Below are 19,447 nucleotides of genomic sequence, written 5' to 3'. Positions count from 1 at the left end.
ACCTCCCAAAGGCTCCGTAGGTGTTGACGATCCTGAGGGAGTTGAAGGAGGTGTTCATGACCTGTCTGGAGTTGAGCAGGTTCAGCACCACCGGGATGCTCAGGTAGGTGATGAGGAGCCCCAAGGAGATGTTCAGCACTCTGCGGACACAGGAGCCTGTGGGGACACCAAACCAGAGCACAGGCAGGTGATTTCACTGCCCTGCTCCCATCCACATCCCCATTCCCATTCCCATTCCTGCTGAGTCTTTGCTTCTTTTTGCCAAGGTTGGGATTGAATGCACGAGTCAGTATTTCTTGTTGGGACTTGGATGTTTGTCAGTTCTTATCCATGTCACAGTTTCACAAACCCTGAGTTCTACAGCACTTCACTCTAACAAACTAAAAATGGAGCCCATCTCTCTCTACAAGGCCTTTTAAGGATGAACTGTCCAATTAAGAAACGACACCTGAATTATTTTCACTTCTAACCCAATAAACAACCATCCATGCCCACAATGTGAACTTTTTTATCCAACTGCACAAACCACCCAAACCCGTGGAGAAGAAGGTGAAGAAGGACCAGCCTCTGCCCTAAAACCTCCATCTTGCTTTATAGATATATTGCTACATTCTAAACCCTTAAACTCGCAGTTTCCCACCCTCTGACATTACACACTTCTGTCCTAACTCCACACCCACAATCCCAGTTCTGTCATTCCATTTTGGAAGCATCTCCATGGCCTCAGGTCAATGCAGTGTTCTCCTGGGGTTCAGTACCTGGCAGAAAGCCTGAAATTCTCAGCAGCCAGGGTTCCAGCACATCCCCATCCCCATCCCTATCCCCATTCCCATCCCCGTTTCCATTCCCACTCCCATTCCCATCCCCATCCCCATCCCCATTCCCAATCCCCATTTCCCCATCCCCACTCCCATCCCCATCCCAATTTCCCCACTCCCATTCCCATCCCCATTTCCCCACTCCCATCCCCATTCCCATCCCAATTTCCCCACTCCCATTCCCATCCCCATTTCCCTATCCCCATTCCCAATCCCCATCCCCATCCCAGGCCCCCGTGCCGGCCCCGCCGTGCCCACCCCGGCCTTGCCCCAGGCCGCTATCGCTGCTGGGATCTGCCTTCCTCTAAACAGTCTGAGCAAGGGCTGAAAGGAAAAATGTCTGAAATGTGCCATCAATCATGCCTTTAATACAGGGGAAAAACCACAGCTGGCACCTGCACCTTGCTCGGGATCAGCCTCCTGCTTTGGGGCCGCTCCTGCCTCCTCCTGCCGCCCCAAGCTCTCCCATCCTCGGGGCTTTTCCTACAAAATCCCAATTCCCCAGCGCTCCTGGAGGAGACGTGTGTTGCTGTGCCAGGGCTCTGGGATGGGGTTTGCAGGAGCAGCACGGGGCTGGGCTGGATCCCAGGCCACGATCAGACAAATAAGCAGAGGTGACCCCCCAGGGGCTCCTTCCCTCATGGCCCTTTTCAATTTATTTAACATTAACAGCCAAAGGATCAGATTCAAAGCAATTGCGTGGAGCTTTCCCCTTATCTCTGCAGGAGAGGGATGTTTATTTGAACCTCTCTCAGAAGCTATTAATAATTGTTTAGTCTGAGAACATTTCTGGAGAGCCATTTGAATCAGGCCTTCCCTCACCCCCTGGGTACGAGGCTTTGGGGCATTTTTGGGGTTTTTTTTAGATGGGCTGAACTTCTTCTCCTGTAATTCAAGAGCAGGTACAGGCACAGAGCCTCCCCTGGCTCCATGGCCATGCAGGGACTGCTCATCCTTCAGCAGGAGCAATTCTCCTCCTGTCTCCAGGCCCTTGGGTCACAGCCACTCAATCAGAGAAAAAGGGGTTAATTCAAGGAAAAAAATAACCTAGATGGAGCAAAATATGGGGACAGGAGCCAGCGGGATCTGGATGGGAGGTGGAGGCCTCGGAAGGAATCAAACACTTCAAGGATTGGCCTCAGAAAATCTGGATATGGCTGGGGGCCCTCGTGTCTTCTGCTCTGGTGGCCCAGGACTCTCTTGGCACCCATCAGCACCAGCTCAGCAGCCCCAGCTTCCCGAGCAGAGAAAACACGCAGGAATTCCAATTCCTGGGATGTTACAGACACCCCACGCCTCCTGAGGGTGGGACACAGCTCCACCCCGAGTGGGATGGGCATTCCCCTTGCCTGGACACCCTGGCTCGGTCAGCCTTTCTGGAGAACATCACAGAAAAGGTGCAAGTTCCTCAAAACAGGATCTGCCTCCCCCTCACAGTGACTCCCTTTGGCTTCTCCTCCCAAAAACAAGGTGCAGCCTCAGTGTTGTTTGGGATTGGAGGCATAAATGGAGCTGGGAGGAAAGTTTGAGACTTTCACAGCCTCTACAGCAAAGCTCCAGGAGGGGAAAAGCTGATAAAGATTTATTCCAGCAAAATATGTGAAATAAAAGACAAAACTTAACAAAGTTGCATGGCTGGACCTCCCATTTTTGGTTAATGAGCTGCTTCTTGGTAGAAAAGACTGGAGACAGATGCTGCCTCTTGTTGACATTTTTCCTTCCTCTGACAGATGTTTGGGATATTTAACCCCAGCAGCTGTGATTGTTGTTGATATTACAGGCAATTTGTTGCTTATATGCGGTTTATAAAAATGCTGCACACACCACTCTCCATCTGTTCCGCAGCCTCATGAGAAACATCCCAGCGCTGCTTCTCCTGGATCAGGGCAGCCTGGAAAGCGCCTCTGCAAGGGGGAATCAGCCACCTCAAGCTTTTTTTCCAGTTACAACCCCTCTGTGTTTGTTTTTTCACATCCACGGGATGAGCAGGAGTTCTCCTCCTCCCTGGTTTGGGGAATTCTCTCCCCACCACGATGGTGGCCACGCTACCAGAGGTGGCCACCAGCAGCTGCTCCTTCCACCAGCCCAGGCTGCTCCAAACCCTGTCCAAGCTGGCCTAGGGCACCTCCAGGGATGCAGGGGCAGCCACAGCTGCTCTGGGAATCCGTGCCAGGGCCTGCCCACCCTCCCAGCAGGAATTCCTTCCCAGTATCCCATCCAGCCCCGTCAGTTTGCAGCCATTCCCTGTGTCCTGTCTCTCCATCCCTCGTCCCAAGTCCCTCTCCAGTTCCCCCTCTCCATTTCCCTTTAGGAACTGGAAAGGGCTCCAAGTTCTCTCTGGAACCTTCTCTTCACCATGTCTTGAAGGAGAGCAAGTGAGGAGAGCAAATGCAAGAACCCAACTTCCAACCCCACCTCAAGTCCCACTGGGCGTTTTATCCTTGACTTTAAACAGTCAAAATTAATTAAAAAAAATTAAAAAAGTAAGTGAAATCATGCAACTCCCCAAACTTATTTTGAGTTCGAGTCACTGGGGGCAGAGCAAGGATTGACTTAAGAGTTGGAGCTGCCTGGACTCGCTGTGACATTGGTCCTGCAGAGGACATGTCCCACAAACAGTGTCCCCATGGCAGTGTCCCTGCAGACCCACAACCATCACGAGGTCTCTGCCCACAGAGCAGCAGAGCTTTGCTTTGGACTGAGAGCTTTGCACACCCAAATCCCACCTTTCTCCTCTAGGGGATAACTCACCCAGGGAAAGCCTCTGTCCCGCCGGGAGCTGCAGCCGCGCCGCCCGCTCCCGCAGCCGCGAACCGAAGAGCAGCCCCAGGCTGGCGTCGTCAAAGCACGCCAGGCTGGGCACCATGGTCAGCCAGTTCAGGAAACTCAGGTTCCCACTTATGATCAGGAGCACCTGGATGGGGAACAAGGAGGCAGAGAGCGTTGGATGTTGTAAAATGCAGATAAAATGCACGGTGAGGGGGTGGAGCATCCGAGCGCGGACATTCCGGGATGGAAAAGCCTTCCTGGAGCCCAGGCCCCAGCCCAAGGATTCCAAATGTGGACCAGCTCTGGTTCACACGGGAGCTCTGCCTGTGCTTCCAGCAGGAGGGATCAGCCAGGGCATAGAGTGACTCCATTTCCATAGCAATTAATTTCCAAAGTGACTCGATTTCCACAGTGACTTGATTTCCAGTGACTTGATTTCCAGTGACTTGATTCCAAAGTGACTTGATTTCCAGTGACTTGATTTCCACAGTGCCTCAATTTCCAGTGCCTTGATTTCCAAAGTGACTTAATGTCCCACAGGAATCACCCAATTCCTGCTTATTCCAAGGGATCTGTGACAGCAACACTCCTGCAACCCTTTAGGAGGAAACCTTGGAGCTTCTAATTAAAGAGCAGCATTAAATATAGAAGCGTGCATTTTAAGAGGCGTTATTTTGTTTTAATTTTAGCTTTTATTGGATGTTTAGGGGAATATCTTGCATGTGGTCTCCCAAAATACCACTCCACAGTACAAACATCAAGAACACAGGGACAGTTTCAGCCTGAGGACTTTCAGCCACTGTTCTGTTGAAAAAAATCCATGTTTTCTCATTAAAAATGACAACAAATAAATGCTAAGAACGTGTGATTTCATATTTTATATGATTGGCACCATGGTTTCTGACATGGTGATTTGCAAGTTACAAGTTTTAAAACCCCAGCAGGACCCTTCAGAAAGTCAGAGATTGTTAAAAAAAGGAGAGCTCTGACCAATCACAGCAAGGAACAAAAATCCTAACTATTATTTAGTTAAAAAAATAATACTTTATGCTGAGTTGGATAATTATGAGGGGGGAAATAAGCGATTTCTATCTGAATTCCAGACACGTGTTGGGTCCTGGAGGGGAACATGTTACAGTCGAGGTTTGGGGCTTGCTCTGTGACCTGAATGTGATTTAGCTCGATGCATATTAATCAGCCTGGCTTCATTATCACACCTCTCACTCTGCTCCCGTTCCGAGGTGATTTTGCCTCGTGCAGTTGCAGTTGTGTTAGGAAAATCCTTCTGTGCTTTGCCACTTCTGGTTCCCAGCTCTGCAGGAGCCCCTGGGTGGTCCACGGGAGGGCTTTTTTCAGGAGTGATTCACCTCGCTTTATTGCTTGGAAGTCAGGAGCAGGAGCTCTTGTTTCCAGCAGCCCTGAAAAATCAGGGGATTCAAAAATAACACGAGTTTGGCGTTCTCTGGGCTGGGGTGGAACTGCGGAGCCGACACATTTTTAATTTCAGTGCTTCTGGCTGAGGCTCGGAGCTCACACCAGCTCCTGCTCACCCGGGGGTGGATGGAACCACGGACCCCTCGGATCTGCAAGGACAGACCTCAAAGGAATTCCTGCTGCAAAGCCAAAAACCGGGACTTTTAAACATGCTGAGGGTGGTGACAGCGTTTTCAAACATGCTGGTCTCAGCAAGCGGCTTTGTGGCCATCCAGAGTGAGTTTTGTGTTGTTTCATCATCATCATCATCGTCATGGAATGGTTTGGGTGGGAAGGGACCTTAAACACCCCAAACCCCTTCCACTGTCCCAGGGTGCTCCAAGCCCTGTCCAGCCTGGCCCTGGGCACTGCCAGGGATGCAGGGGCAGCCCCAGCTGCTCTGGGAATCTGTGCCACCCTCCCAGGGAACAATTCCTGTCCAATGTCCCGCTAGCCCTGATCTCTGTTAATGTCAAGCCATTCCCTGTGTCCTGTCCCTCCATCCCTTGTCCCCAGCCCCTCTCCAGCTCTCCTGGAGCCCCTTTATGCCCTGGAAGGGCTCTGAGGTGTCCCTGGAGCTTCTCCTCTCCAGGTGAGCAGCCCCAGCTCTCCCAGGCTGGCTCCAGAGGAGCTCCAGCCCTCAGAGCATCCCTGTGGCCTCCTCTGGATTGGCTCCAGCAGCTCCACATCCTCACGCTGGTGGCAGTGCTCCAGGTCCCCAGAGCAGAGCAGAGGGATGGACGTGTCCACGGCACCAAGGGTGAAGCTGAACCTGGAGTCTCCCAGGACCCCACAGGAGCAGCACCTGCCAGGATTTAGGGATCCACTGCCATCCAGCCTCAGCAAGCAGCACATATTTCTCCCCAAATCCTGTTTTTCCTCCGGAGCTTCCACGTGCTGCTCCCTCAGAGCAGAACTGTGCTGGCTCCAGTTGGGATGTTCAGTTTGGGATGGATTTCCCAGGGCAGATCCCTGCTGGAAGAGCACGGGGAGCTTCCCTAATCCTTCATCAGAGGAAGGAGAATTCATCCCCAGTCCCCCAGCAATCCCAGCCTTTGGCTCACATCACCTGGACTCTTCCATGCTCCAACCACCACCAAAAGCCAGCTGGGTCTCCAGACCTCCATCCCCACCCATCCTCAGCCTTGATTTGTGCTCCCAGAGTGTCCTTCCCTGGCTGGACAATATTGAAACTCCCAATTACACCAACCAGATGGGATCAACCCCTGTGGTGATCGGGAGAAATTTTTTATTAAAGCCCAGTATTAATCATGGTAATTGGGGAGGAACTTTGAGGTTATAAAACTACAGCATGTCTAATGAGCGAGCTCCTTCTAGGAGGAACTGAGGGTTTTAATCTAATAATGTCACTTTTATGGATTATGACTGGAGTTTTATGAAGTGTGATATGAAATACAGTGGATTCATGGCTCTCGCTGGATTAATTTGGAAAAGTAGTTTTCCTGGTTCTAGGCCCAAAACCAATTATTCCTCACATTTCTGTCCCCTGCCCCGTTACCAAACCCCTCTGTCAGAAAATGGGCACCTCCAGCCTTTATTTTTTTACAGGTTGGGCTTCTTTGTTTGGCTGGGCTTTGTATTTTTTGGGGTTTTTTTTGAAATCCCAGATTGCTACAAACATCCAGTAGGCAGAGGAAGCTCAAATTCCCTGGCACACGCTGGATATTTGTCCAGAAGGCACAAAAACAAGCTGGAAACTCTTAAGCACAGGTGAGGGCTACCTGGAGCTTGTCCACAGCATGAGGACAGGGTCACCTCACTGGGGCTGCCTGATATCGAGCCATTGGCACATTAAAGTCAAAATTGGGATATCTGGAAGGATTATAAATCATTTAAAGGGAAAAAGGAAACATCAAGAACCATCCAGTTCTTCCTGCTGCCCCAAAGTAGAGTCTAAAAGTCAAAGTAGAGTCTCTGCACTGGAATGTATTTGTCAAACTATTCCTAGAAAAATATTAACATATGTAGTTTTCCCCAAAAATTTATCATAGGCACATACAAACAAAAATCCCATTAAATAGCAGGAACAATAATTTTTAATTTCCCCCCATTATGAATTTAATTTCTTGTTAACTCCTTAACTGAATATTTGCATGAGGATTTAATCTCTGCTGTGCAGTGCAGAGAAAAACAGGTAAATAAATAATCACCCGTCTAGACAGGAGATGGTTTTGTGAATCCCACAGAAATTCAGAGAACTACTGGAAGCACCAGGAGAAAAGGAGCAGGTCAGCTTCTGCTGAGGAATAAAGCAACCATGGGCACAGAAATGCACAGTCCTCACTAAAACCTGTCCTTGATCTGGGCCAGGCTTTGATGAGTTACAGATTGCACTGTCAGGTTTTGGCAGTCCCAGGTCCAAATCCTTTCCATTGCTGTCCCACATTTAGGTTTGATCTGAACATGCAGCAATGGAAGTGTCTCACTCCAAACTGGTTTTTAATTTGTTCCTACAGGAGCCACCTACTGGAGTTCCCACAGATTATGGGCTGGAGGAACTCAAAATCTCCCCCCTGTGCCAGGGACACCTTCCACCATCCCAGGGTGCTCCAAGCTCCATCCAGCCTGGCCCTGGACACTCCCAGGGATCCAGGGGCAGCCCCAGCTGCTCTGGGCACCCTGTGCCACCCTCACAGGGAGGGATTTTTTTTTCCCAAACCGTTTTGCTCCTGGTTTTTATTTTCCCTCTCTGCTGAGCTCTGCTCCATGCTTGGATATTAAGACATCATAAGAAAAATTCCAGCACGGCAATGAATCATTAACTGTCACCGTTCTCCAGAAGGTGCAAATTTAGGGTTATAAAACTGTCAAAACCCCAAACAGTTACACGGAGGGGCTGTGCTGTTGGCTGATATGCCTCCGGAAGGGGATGCAGACAAATCCTCAATTTTTTGGCTGTGTATGCAAGGCCGTTATCTGTTTTTGTCTCTTGAGGCACCCTGAATGAAGCAAATGCTTGCAGAAAATGCTGACAGACATGATTGGTGTTCCCCCCTGTAGGTAGGGAGGCACAGACTGCACCTGGAAAAGTGTCCAAGGGTGTTTTTTAAGTTTTTTAGGAGCTGTGGGATGCAGCGCCTCGGGAGCAGCCAGGGCACGTCCATGGCAAAGACCAACCCTGTGGGAAACCATGTGGATGGCAAGAGGGGCTGGGGGATTGTCCCTGTGACCCCCCTGGGGTGGGTGTTCTTTGGAACCATGGAATTATTGAGGTTGGAATCATGGAATCATTGGGATTGGAGTCATAGAATTACTGAGGTTGGAATCACAGAATTATGGAGACTGGGATAATGGAATCACTGAGATTGGAATAATGGAATTATTGAGATTGGAATCATGGAATCATTCAGGTTGGAATCATGGAATCACTGCAGTTGGAATGACAGAATTATTGAGATTGGAATCATGGAATCACTGAGGTTGGAATCATGGAATCACTGAGGTTGGAATCATGGAATCATTGAGGTTGGAATCATGGAATCCCTGAGATTGGAATAATGAAATCATTCAGGTTGGAATCATGGAACCATTGAGGTTGGAATAATGGAATCACTGAGGTAGGAATCATGGAATCACTGAGGTTGGAATTATGGAATTCTTGGACCATCGAGTCCAACCATTCCCCCACCACAGCCAGGACCACCATTGATCCCAAATGTCCCCAAGTGCCACATCCACATGGCTTTGAAATCCCTCCAGGCATGGGGCCTGGACAGCCCTTTCCATAAAGGAATTCCTCCCTGATTTCCAGCCACGTGCAAACCAAAACACAAAGCAGAGGGTCACTCACTCCATGGCAGAACGAGGGCTCTTTAGTTCTAGCCAGTAGCCAGGATTAGGAATTCCACCCCAGGCCTTCCCAGCACCGTGGTCCTTCCCAAAAGCTTCCAGGCAGGCAGGTTTTGGAGGGTGGAACCATCCCTCAGCTCCGTGGGGCCTTTCCCACCAGCTGCAGCAGGACCCAGGACCACAAGGACCAGCTCTGGACTTGTTGGAACCACAAACACCATTTTCATTTGCCATTTGGGCCTCAGAGCCAGGATTATCCCCTAATACCAACACACAGGAAAAGAAGGATTCAGGAAAAGCATTTTCCAGCCCTGTAGAAATAATGCTGGTTTGAGGTTTAATTACAGCCTGGAACGAGCTGTCAATAGGCACCAATCAATAATTCCGTTCACAGAACTCCCCTGTAATTAATGCTGGATGATTACTGAGTGATCGGTAATAAAGTGGAACACCACCAAGAGAAGAAAGTGAAAGCCTTTCCCAGAATATCCTCCTCCCTACTAATTAGGACATTTTTAGGAGATATGTGGGTTCAAAATTCCCTCTGCGAGGAACGATGTGAATTAAACCCTGCTCTCAAATCCTGGATCAGCCCAAAGTCACATGGAACTGTTTATATTCCTTGATTGAAGGAATGCTAAAACACTTCTGGCAAAAATGCTTCCATTCCCTTTCACCATCCAGGCACTGCAGGCTCCTTTGAAAATCACTTTTTCTGCAATATTTAGAGGTATTCAACAATTGCCAAAGTCAGAGCAAACATAATTTTTTGGGAAGGAGAGAAGGAGAACACATCAGAAAAAATCTGTTCTGAGAGTGAACATCTTCTCTAGTCCAGGTCTTGGTAAAATGTGGATGAAATTGGTATTAGAGTATGGGGAAAACAATGTTCTTGGGAATAAATATTGATGGGAATGCTGAGCGTGGCCAATCTCAGACAGCCCTGGCACAGGGAAACGGGATCTGTGTCCCAATCCCCTTCCAAAAGAACTCAAATCCAAGGTTTTGGTTTCACCAGTTCACAAATGGAGACATCTGCAACAGCTGGGTTGGGACTCTGCTCCCCGAATTCAAGCCCAAAACGGATTCAAACCCTTCTCTGCCTTTTCAAGCTAAAAGGAAAGGACGTGACCACATCCGCAGGCCCAGGGAAAACGCAAGGAAAAAGTCAAGGATGTCACATCTGATCAGCCTGACACCGGCCTGGAAAGCACTGGTGGCTTCCCTGATTTGGATCTCTCTGCAGCTCCTTTCCTTGCCTCGTTAAATCCATAATTTTGGGTAACTTTAAGCTCTCAGCAACATCTGCAGTGAAATATTTAACTTGGGTTGGCTACTCGGTGTCACTGGAAGCCAAGGCTGGGTGAGTTTCCAGCTCTGGGATGACCTGGATTTTTCCAGCAAAGCAAGAGCACGTTTTGGAGGGGAACACACGGAGCTGATCCCTGATCCCTGAGCCCGTGGGCTCCTGAGAGCTGGGCAGAAATGGGAAACAGTTGTGCCTGAAAACACACCAGGAAAACCCAGCCCGGTGCTGAGCTGGGGCTGGGCAGCATTTGATTTTAATAAAGCCAGGCTGCAAAAAGCCTGGAGGATAAAAAAAGTCAAGGGCTGGATGTAAAAATCTAATGGAAATGCTAAAAAAAAAGAGGAGAAAAGTGAAGGAAGGGCAGAACAGTCACGTCCGAGGTGCCTCTGCAGCAAGGCTCTGTCCCAAATCCTTCCCTCAGCTCTGCTGGAAAATGCCTTCAAACTGTGATAAATATGGAATCAAGGAATATCCTGAGCTGGGAGAACCCACAGGGATCACTGAGGTCCTTGGGGAGGATCTCAGTGTTTCCCAGAGCAGCTGTGGCTGCTCCATCCCTGGCAGTGCCCAAGGGCAGGCTTGGAGCAGCCTGGGACAGGGGAGATGTCCCTGCCATGGCAGGGTTGGGAATGGACACTGAGGTCCCTTCCAGCCCAAACCATTCCAGGATTCTGGGATTCTAAGCCCAGCTCCTGGTTGTAACCACACAGCTCGCTGACACATTTAAATTTTATTCAATTCTATTAAATTTGCTGAGGTCAAAAGAAGAAAAAGCAGGAAAAATAGGCGTTTTCCCATTTTCCTTCCATCCCAGATGGCAGCTTAGCAATCCCTGAGCTGTCAGAGGTGGGGACTAAATAAATAGCAAACGAAATGTACCCTGGGCAAAACCAGAGATGCTTAAGAAAACACAAAATGTGTTAAAAATCACATTTTCATGCTGCCATCTGCAGCAGTTTCTTTTCAGCCTTACTCATAATTCCAATTACAATGGGAGCGAGGTGTAAATTATGAAATAATTTTTTTAAAAAACAGGCTTTTCAGCTTTTTCCTTCCCCGAGCAGCTGGTTCCATGTGGGACAAAACAATGCTGGGATGGAGGCAGGGAAGATCATGAGAGACTGGGATGCTCGTTGCTCCAGCCCTGCTGGGGGTGGCTTTTATTTTATTTATATGGATTTATTTACTTGTAGGAATCTGAAAGAAACCTCCAATAAAGGGATTGATGGAGACTGTTCAGCCCTAGATAGAACAGAAGCCAAAAGAAGCCCAAATCCTGCTTTTAGCTTTGCAGAGGAAGACAAGTTGTTCCAAAGGGATGGGATTTAATAAACCTGGAGCCATTTCCCTCTGCTGCCTGCACTGATGGCAAAGGAGGATTTCAGGGCTGCCTGAGGAGCCCGGCTCCTCGTGGGAGCCTTGAAGATCCCAGCCACGAGGAGATGAGGGCAGTGGGTATTTGCTGGGAGCCTCATCCTGCTTTTCCCAGCCCGGATTTGGCCCGTGGCAGACGGGATCACATGAGCTGTGCATCCCTGAGGATGCTGAGGAGGAAGCAGAAAATGCCACCCACTTGCAAGGTCACAGCTGCAAGATCCCTGCTCAGGCTGCTGCACTGATGGCTTACATATGAGAGGAACCCTTGGAAGGGGAATGAAAATATTCCAGGCTGGATATTCCAGGCAAGGCTTCACCAGAGGGGGAACAAACACCCGGGGGCAGCGGGGCTGCTCTCGGGGGGAGATGCTCCCCTGGAATCACGCTGCCCAGGGCTTGGGGCTTTCCAGCTCCAGGGAATCTGCAGCAGAGCATGGAGTGCAGCTGCCTGTCCGTCAGGAAGTTCCTGCTCTCCACTGTGACTCATCCCACAAAACCCAAGGGCACCCACACCAGCCACGGGTTACTCATTCTTCACCCACAAACTGGGTTTGTCAACAGAGGGGAAGAGCAAAAATCCATCATTGCCTCATGCTGGGATTCCAACAGCCTCGTCCAGCAGCGTGGATAAGGAGCCAGGTGCCAGAGGGACACTGGGACAGAGACTGGGAATGAGACACCAGTGCCAGGCACTGCCTGGTGCTGCTGGGGGAGCTCTGGGAAGGGATTGAGAAGAAGGAGCAGGGATATGAATGCTCCCAGGCTGCTGAGCTGGGAAAAGATGCAGGGAGCTGGGAAAAGATGTAAAGAACTGGGGAGAAAAAAATGAAGGGAGCTGGGAAAAGATGCAAAGAACTGGGGGGAAAAATGCAGGGAGTTGGGAAAAGATGCAGAAAACTGGGGGGAAAAAATGCAGAGAGGTGGAAAAATGCAGAGAACCAGGAAAGATGCAGGGAGCTGGGCAAAGATGTAAAGAACTGTGGGGAAAAAAATACAGGGAGACAGGAAAAGATGCAGGGAGCTGGGGAAAGATGCAAAGAACTGGGAGGAAAAAAAATGCAGGGAGGTGGGGAAAATGCAGGGAGCCAGGAAAAGATGCAGAGAGCTAGGAAAATATGTGGGGATCTGGGAAAAGATGCAGGGAGCTGGGTAAAGATGCAGAGAGCTGGGAAAAGATGCAAAGAACTGGGAGGACAAAAATGCAGGGAGTTGAGAAAAGATGCAGAGAGCTGGGAAAATATGTGGGGATTTGGGAAAAGATGCAGGGAGCCGGGTAAAGATGCAGAGAGCTGGGAAAAGATGCAGGGAGGTGGGGAAAGATGCAGGGAGCCAGGAAAAGATGCAGAAATCTTGCTGTTCCAGTTTTCCTGCCCCATCCCCTCAGTGCTCAGAGCTTTGGCAGTGTGTGCACGGGCAGTGCCAGGTCAGGACGTGGATCAGGAGCAGGCAGAGGCACCTGGAGAGGCGAGAGTGGCTCTGCCCAGGTGTCCTGGATGGATTCTGCAGGGGGAATGTGCTCAGCAGCCCTGGCAGGCCCTGTTGGGTGGGCATCTCCACCCTGGACCCTCAGGCCAGGACTTGCTACGGAGAGTTTCTCTCTGCCTTTGGAGCTTAATTCCTCCTGACAGCGAGAAGGAGCCCTGCAAACCAAACTGTTCAGAGGCAGTGCCAAAGGCAGGGCTGGGAGCAGCGATCCCAGAGCCCAGAATTGCCTGCTGGAGCACACAAGGCATCCATGTCCCACTCGGGCCCGGGAAGGAGGTGAGCCAGCACGAGGGGAGGGAAACTGCAGCAAACTCCAGCTCTGGCCAGGGTTGAGCAGTGGGAGCCCACGGAGGTATCTCCCAGCCCTCTGCCGTGGTCACAGCTGCTCCTTTCTGGCGTCTCGTGGTGGCAGTGCTGCTGTCACCGTGCTGGGCCACATCGGGCACTGTCACAGGAATGCCAGTGGTGGCAGCCCAAGGGGCACAGGGGACTGGCAGGGGTCCAGGGAGAGCCTTTGGAGCCCGCCCAGAGGCGTCTCCTGGTCCTGAAGACCCTCCTGTCCTAGACAAGGAATGGTCTGGGAGCGCTGATTGGGAATTGTGACACCTGGCACTTCTCCATGGGCTTTGCCAGCTCAGGGTGGCAGGAGAGGGACAAGCAGAGCAGCAGAGTGACACAGAGACAGGAGCAGAGCCACCTGAGCCCACCCAGCCACCATCTGCACCCCCCTCAGCTCTGGGGCACGGTGAACCCCTGGTGTGGGACACACCTCACCCCTCCTGACCCACCCCAGTCCCAGAAACCCCTCCACGTCCCCAAGCACAGTATTTTGCAATAAAAGCATTGCCTGTATTTGCAATAAAAGTGCAGGTTATTGGCTGTCACCTGCTGCGGGTTTGCACTCAGAAACTGCTGTGAGGGGGGAGAAGCACCAGGAGAAGCAGCAGAAGCACAAGAACATCCCTGGAACAACTTCCAGCCAGGACATCTCCACCACAGTGTGGCCAAGGGCAGCGCTGGGAAGCCACACAAGGACTCTTATCACAGCAGTGGCTGCGTGTGGAGTATTTCATTTGGCACCCTTTGGAGCTCTCATAATCTTTTCCTTTATGATTAATATTAAACAAGTCATATTCCTTATGGAATTTCCTAACCCTGTCTGTTTATATTTTTCTCTACATCAGAGTTAATATTTTAAGATTGCCTCTCTCTTTTTTTTCTCTTTTATTTCACGTTCATCTGTTTTTCCTCATTTTATAAATCAGGTTTCTTGTTTAGTAGTCATGACAACATCTGCCTGCGGTGGTTACACCACAGCCTGGGGCTTTTCATTTTCTTTTTTTCCCCCCAAGCTGCCTAAAAATTAAAAAAAAAATCCTTTAAATAAATAAAAGCATAAAATGAAAGGGGCAAGTTGGGAAGCGCCTCCTCCTCCTCCTTTCCCTCCAATGACCCACTTCAACAAGACTTCCCAGCATGGTGGGTGAGGACTCATTTGGCTTTAATCCTGCAAAGTCTTATCCACTTAGTTCACTTCAATGGGAATACTCGGAGCACATCAAGTCAGGCACATATGAAAGTCTTTAAAACCTTGAGGTCTGGGCCTGAGAGGCACAAAAGCCAAAAGCTGGAGTTGCATTTTCCTTCTGGGCGTTGAGCTCTGCACAACAGCACAAGGGTTGGGGTGGGATGGGCTGGGATGGGGATGTGCTGCTCCCCAGGGGAGGATGGGGTCACTTCCAGGAGATGCTGGAGTTCAACATCATCTTCTCAACGTGGACCACCACGAATCAGGCCACCAGAGCCACCCCGTGGCTTTGGCACCTCCCTTGCTCTGGGTTCCCAAAACACCCCAGTGGCTCCTGGAGGCAGCAGGACCCACCTTCACACCCTGCTTTCAATGAAACCCTGTCAGGACAACCTGGAGATCAGGCACAGGAATCCCAAAGCAAAGTAGCATCACATCACCAAATGCCTTCCTAGGATTTAGGGAATATTAAGGAATGGGGTTTTTTTTCCCTTAAATTCAGTGTTTCAGGATGCTGGGAACCAGTAGCTTAGAGGGAATTCAGGAGTGATTTCTTCCATGAGCACAGCAAATGGCCAGGGGGTTATGGATCTGTGCTTGCCCATGGAGAGACCCCACTAAAATTCCAAGGGGTGTTTCACCAGGGAACCAGGAAATGGCCAGGAACACTGAGAGCAGCCCCGAATCCAGAGGAGGAAGGGAAAAGGGCAGGAACTGAACAAAGGCAGATGAACCTTGCATGCAGCAGAACCTCTGGGAGCCCTGGGACGCGGTGTCCAGATGTTCCGAGGTCGCTGTAACCCGATCCGAGAAGGAAGAGGATGTGTTCCCTGCAAGTCCTGCAGCTCCCCCCGGTGCTTTCACTCACTGCAGCCTCGCTGATCACAGGTGGGGCTTCACACTGACCAGGAACGGGGCTGGGGGCAAAAGACTCCAATCCTTTCAGCTTTGGCTGCCAAGGAACAGATTTCCATGGAAAATTTCCCTTTTCCTGCTTTCAGGGGCCAGAGGAAATCCCTCCAGCAGGGATTCTGCAGCACCAAGGACCCCTGACTGATGGCCACCAGCACCTGAGACTGCCCAGCCAGGACCTTCCACCTGATCCCTTCCTGCCTGGCTGGTGGAGAAGGGGATTTGGGAAAGAACACAACATTTTGAAGCTCCTATTTTCATCTGTGGTCACATTTTTTTCCAAATAACCGCAGGAAAATGATCTCTCTCCATCTTCAGGAGCCCAGTGTCCCTGCAATGCTGGCCCTGCAGCACCATCCCTCCCTCTGCCCCAGGAATCTGGGGTGGAGCTGCTTTGGGTGCTCTGGGTTTCAGGGTGTCCCCCTGACCCTGTTCCCTTGGCTCTGCTCCCTCTGAGGTTTCTGGCTGCAGGGATGATCCGTGTTGGATAAAAACTGGCAGATTTGCTCCAGAGGGATTTGTGTGGGGATTACAACTGCTTTTGAAGGGCTGGCTATGGAATAAATTACATTAATGATGCCATAAACACAATCCCTGTCTCTCCCACTCGCCACTCCTGCCACTCCCAACCCCATCCAAACAATCAATGCAATCTGATTTGTTTTTCCAGAGGAAATTTTGAAATTTCTGTTGCCTGAGGCATCCTGAGTTTTTTACTGCTCCTGGATTTTGGCATCTCAGAGGAGCTGGCAGCTTCTCTGAGGGTGACACTGATGTCACCACTGGTCCAGTGGGAGGGTTCCCTGCCCAAAATGAGCTTTAAGGTCCTTTCCAACCCAAACCATTCCAGGATTCTACTGAATACCTGTCCCTTTCTGCTTGTTTGCTCACAAAGTGCGGGCAATCCATCCATGAGCCATCCCAACCTCACCACACTGGCCAAAATTTGGGACAAAACATTCCCAAACTGCTCTTCTGGTGCATTTTCCTCCCAGACTTCCTCAGCCTTTCCAAAACTGGCCTGATCTGGGATTTCTCCCTGCTTCCAAGCTTTCCTGACTGCAGCAGGGTGTAGATTTAACGTGCCACTTCTGTCCCTGAACAGCTCCACGCGTGGACACCAAGCCCAGACCAAACCTCGTGGTTCCTGCAGAGCTTAACCCGGCCCCAGAGGGAGTCTCACGTGTGGAAAAAGCTCCTCAGGAACGTGGACAAAGCAGCAGCGTGCTCCTGGCAGAGATGGAATTCAAATCCAAGAGGAAAGCAGGAGAGGTGAGACCTCGTGCTGCAAACGCCTGCCTAGATCGAGGATTTTTGGGGCTCAGCTCAGGGTTTAGAGCAGCAGCAGAAATCCAGGATGCCCTGCACGTAAATCATGGAATCTTTTCCATGGATCACTCAAAACCATGGAATGGTTTGGGTTGGAAGGAGCTTCAAAGATCACTTCCAGCCCCCTTCCATGGGCAGGGACACCTTCCAGCAGCCCAGGCTGCTCCCAGCCCTGTCCAGCCTGGCCTTGGACACTCCCAGGTCTGGGAGGCCACAACCCTTGGGAAATGTTCCCAACAAAAGGGAAAGTGAGATTGGGGCTTGCAAACAATTCTCCAGGGAAGGATCACCCCTGCCCACAGCCCAGCACCTCCATCCCACACCCAGAGCAGCACCAAACAAACCCCAGCTGCTCCTGGAGGATCCTGCACTCATCTCTGAGTCACAGCTCCAAAATCCCAGTTTTTACAGGAAGATGAAAGCCGTGAGTGACACAGGTTTCCTGCCATTCCTGGCTGCTGCATCAGCCTGGAGATAACAGCCCTGCTGGAGCTGGGGAAGGGGATGGTGCAGCTGTGTAAACTGCGTGTGGGCTGAAGCATCCCGGGCTGCAGCCTCATCCCAACGCTTCCAAAGCAAAATAAAACCTCTCTGGGGGCAGCGGCGTTTCACAGGAACATCAAACCCACAACAAGCCAAGGAGTTCTCCTCATCAAAGCAGGAAAGGGAGAATCCATCTTCACCTCCATCCCCGAGCAGCCCAGGCACCCAGAGCCATCCCTCTGAAATGATGTGGGGTTTGTTTAATTGGCTTTAATTAAAGCTGTCCAGTCACTGTGGGAGGGGGCCTGGGGAGGGTGACACCTCTGCCTGTGCATGGTTTCACATAAAAGCACACACTCATTTCACTTGGCAGGACAGAACTGATTGGAATATGCATATTATTTTAAAAAAACCCTAAGCTGACCCTGTGGGAGGACGGAGCACAGGGAAGCTGAGGCTGCTCCATCCCTGGAAGTGTCCAAGAGCAGGTTTGGAGACCCTGGGATAGAGGAAGGTGTTGGGGTTGGAATTGGATGGGCTTTAAAGTCCCTTCCAACCCAAATCACTGCAGGAAAACCATGCCAGGAACCCACAGTAAGAGCACAATCAAAACTCTGACAAATCAAAGCTCTGACAGCCAGTGATCCCAGAGGGAAGCTGGAGGAGCAGGGATGGGGAGAAGCCTCCTTTCAGTCAGGAAAGTCACTTTACCAGCAGCAAAATCCTCCCCTCACTCCAAGAACACCAAACCAAAGGCATCATCCCACTCCAGCCCCTTCCACACCTGGAATGGGCACATTCTGACTTCACACGTCCATCTCTGACACCAATAAATGATTTTCTTCATAATAAATGTATTAAAAATCCTCTTTAAAAGAAGTTTCTCATCTGCCATCTGTTTCCAGTTAGGCTGTTCTGATTTCATCTTCTTTTTATTTTTTTTTTTTAATGGAATAGAAAACATTATTTAAAGGCCCTGTCATCTTGCTGGTGGGAGGAGAGATCCCAAATCCCAAATCCCAAATCCCAAATCCCAAATCCCAAATCCCACCACTGTCCCCCTGGCGAACAGCAAAGGCTTGGTGGGAGCCAAGAGCTGGGAAAGGGCAAGGGGACCAGTTCAGATAAGGACTAAGGGACAGAAAATGGGATTAAACTCAGAAGACCTTCACCACCTCTTCAAACCACTGCACTGAAACTGGAGAAATTCACAGATATTTAAAGATATTTGACACATTTGAGTGGGAGAGTGCTTTGGCTTAGGCTGTGATGGTTTCACTCAGCTTTAGCAGCTACACCTAAACGTAAATAAATAATTATCCCAGGAAATACGGTGCCAGAACATGGTGCAGATCATGTCATGGACACCAGGAACAACTCTGGTTTGCAGCTGCTCTGGCTCTCATCAGACAGCAATGTTTTGTGCCCTCACTCACATGTGCAACACATCCTTTATCTCCCAGCCCGGAGCTGAATCCCGAATCCCGTCTGGGAGATGCAGATGTTGCAAGCTCCAGCTCAGCTCCTTGCACTGACAGCATCCTCAGCATCCATTCCCCATCCTGCCCGAGCACCTGGCAACTCTGCTGCACGACAGAAGCTTCTGGAGCACGGAGGAACTCTGAAAATCAGGTGCAGAATCCAAACAGGGAGAAAACCCAAGCACCCCGAGCTGCCCCAGAGGCCAGGAGGTGAAGCCCCACATCATTCCACGAGCTCTGGAGGCTGCTCCTGGAGGGGGAAGAGCCAAGAGGGAGCAGCACAGAGAGAGGCACCTGAGAGCCCCTGTTCAGGTGGTCAAAACACCAGGACTGGGTGAGTTTCCACCCCATTTCAGCAAATCTTGCAATTTAGGGATCCAGCTGGTGATTCTGGAGTCAGTGCTCAGCAATATTCCCAAGGACAGCATGGCCCACCCGGGTTCTCTGGCACAGAGGTGGCACCAAACTGTGCCACCGGCACTGGGCACAGCTCACACATGTGGCAGCTTCCAGAACTCTGCTGGAACTCATCCCTGCCGTGCTCCTGCATGGCCAAAGCCACTGCAGCTCCTGCTGGCCCCAGCGAGGAGTGAAAACCAGCCCCGACCTTCCTGCTGCATTTTAGCAGCCGTGGAGGGCTCCTGTGCAAGTCTGATTTCATGGCTGGACACCC

At 50.6% G+C, this 19,447-nt stretch overlaps 1 protein-coding gene across 2 annotated transcripts in view; it reads right to left on the bottom strand.

Annotated features, from left to right (window-relative positions):
* Positions 1-19,447, bottom strand: part of LMF1 (lipase maturation factor 1) — a 138,898-nt gene that overhangs the window by 17,600 nt on the left and 101,851 nt on the right. The window contains exons 1-3 of one of the 2 annotated variants that reach the window (XM_064389861.1): positions 18,730-19,266; positions 3,570-3,732; positions 3-156 (exon numbers count right to left, since the gene is read on the bottom strand). In XM_064389861.1, the coding sequence (XP_064245931.1) occupies positions 3-156; positions 3,570-3,732; positions 18,730-18,843 (431 nt within the window). In that variant the 5' untranslated portion in view covers positions 18,844-19,266. Of the gene's footprint in view, positions 1-2; positions 157-3,569; positions 3,733-18,729; positions 19,267-19,447 lie in introns of those variants that run through there. The other variant, XM_064389860.1, reaches the window with a different exon arrangement.

The sequence above is a fragment of the Passer domesticus genome, chromosome 15, assembly GCF_036417665.1.
Source record: "Passer domesticus isolate bPasDom1 chromosome 15, bPasDom1.hap1, whole genome shotgun sequence".
Taxonomy (NCBI): Eukaryota; Metazoa; Chordata; class Aves; order Passeriformes; family Passeridae; genus Passer; species Passer domesticus.
The sequence above is the reverse complement of the archived record's forward strand: the minus strand, read 5'-3'. Positions and strand labels throughout refer to the sequence as shown.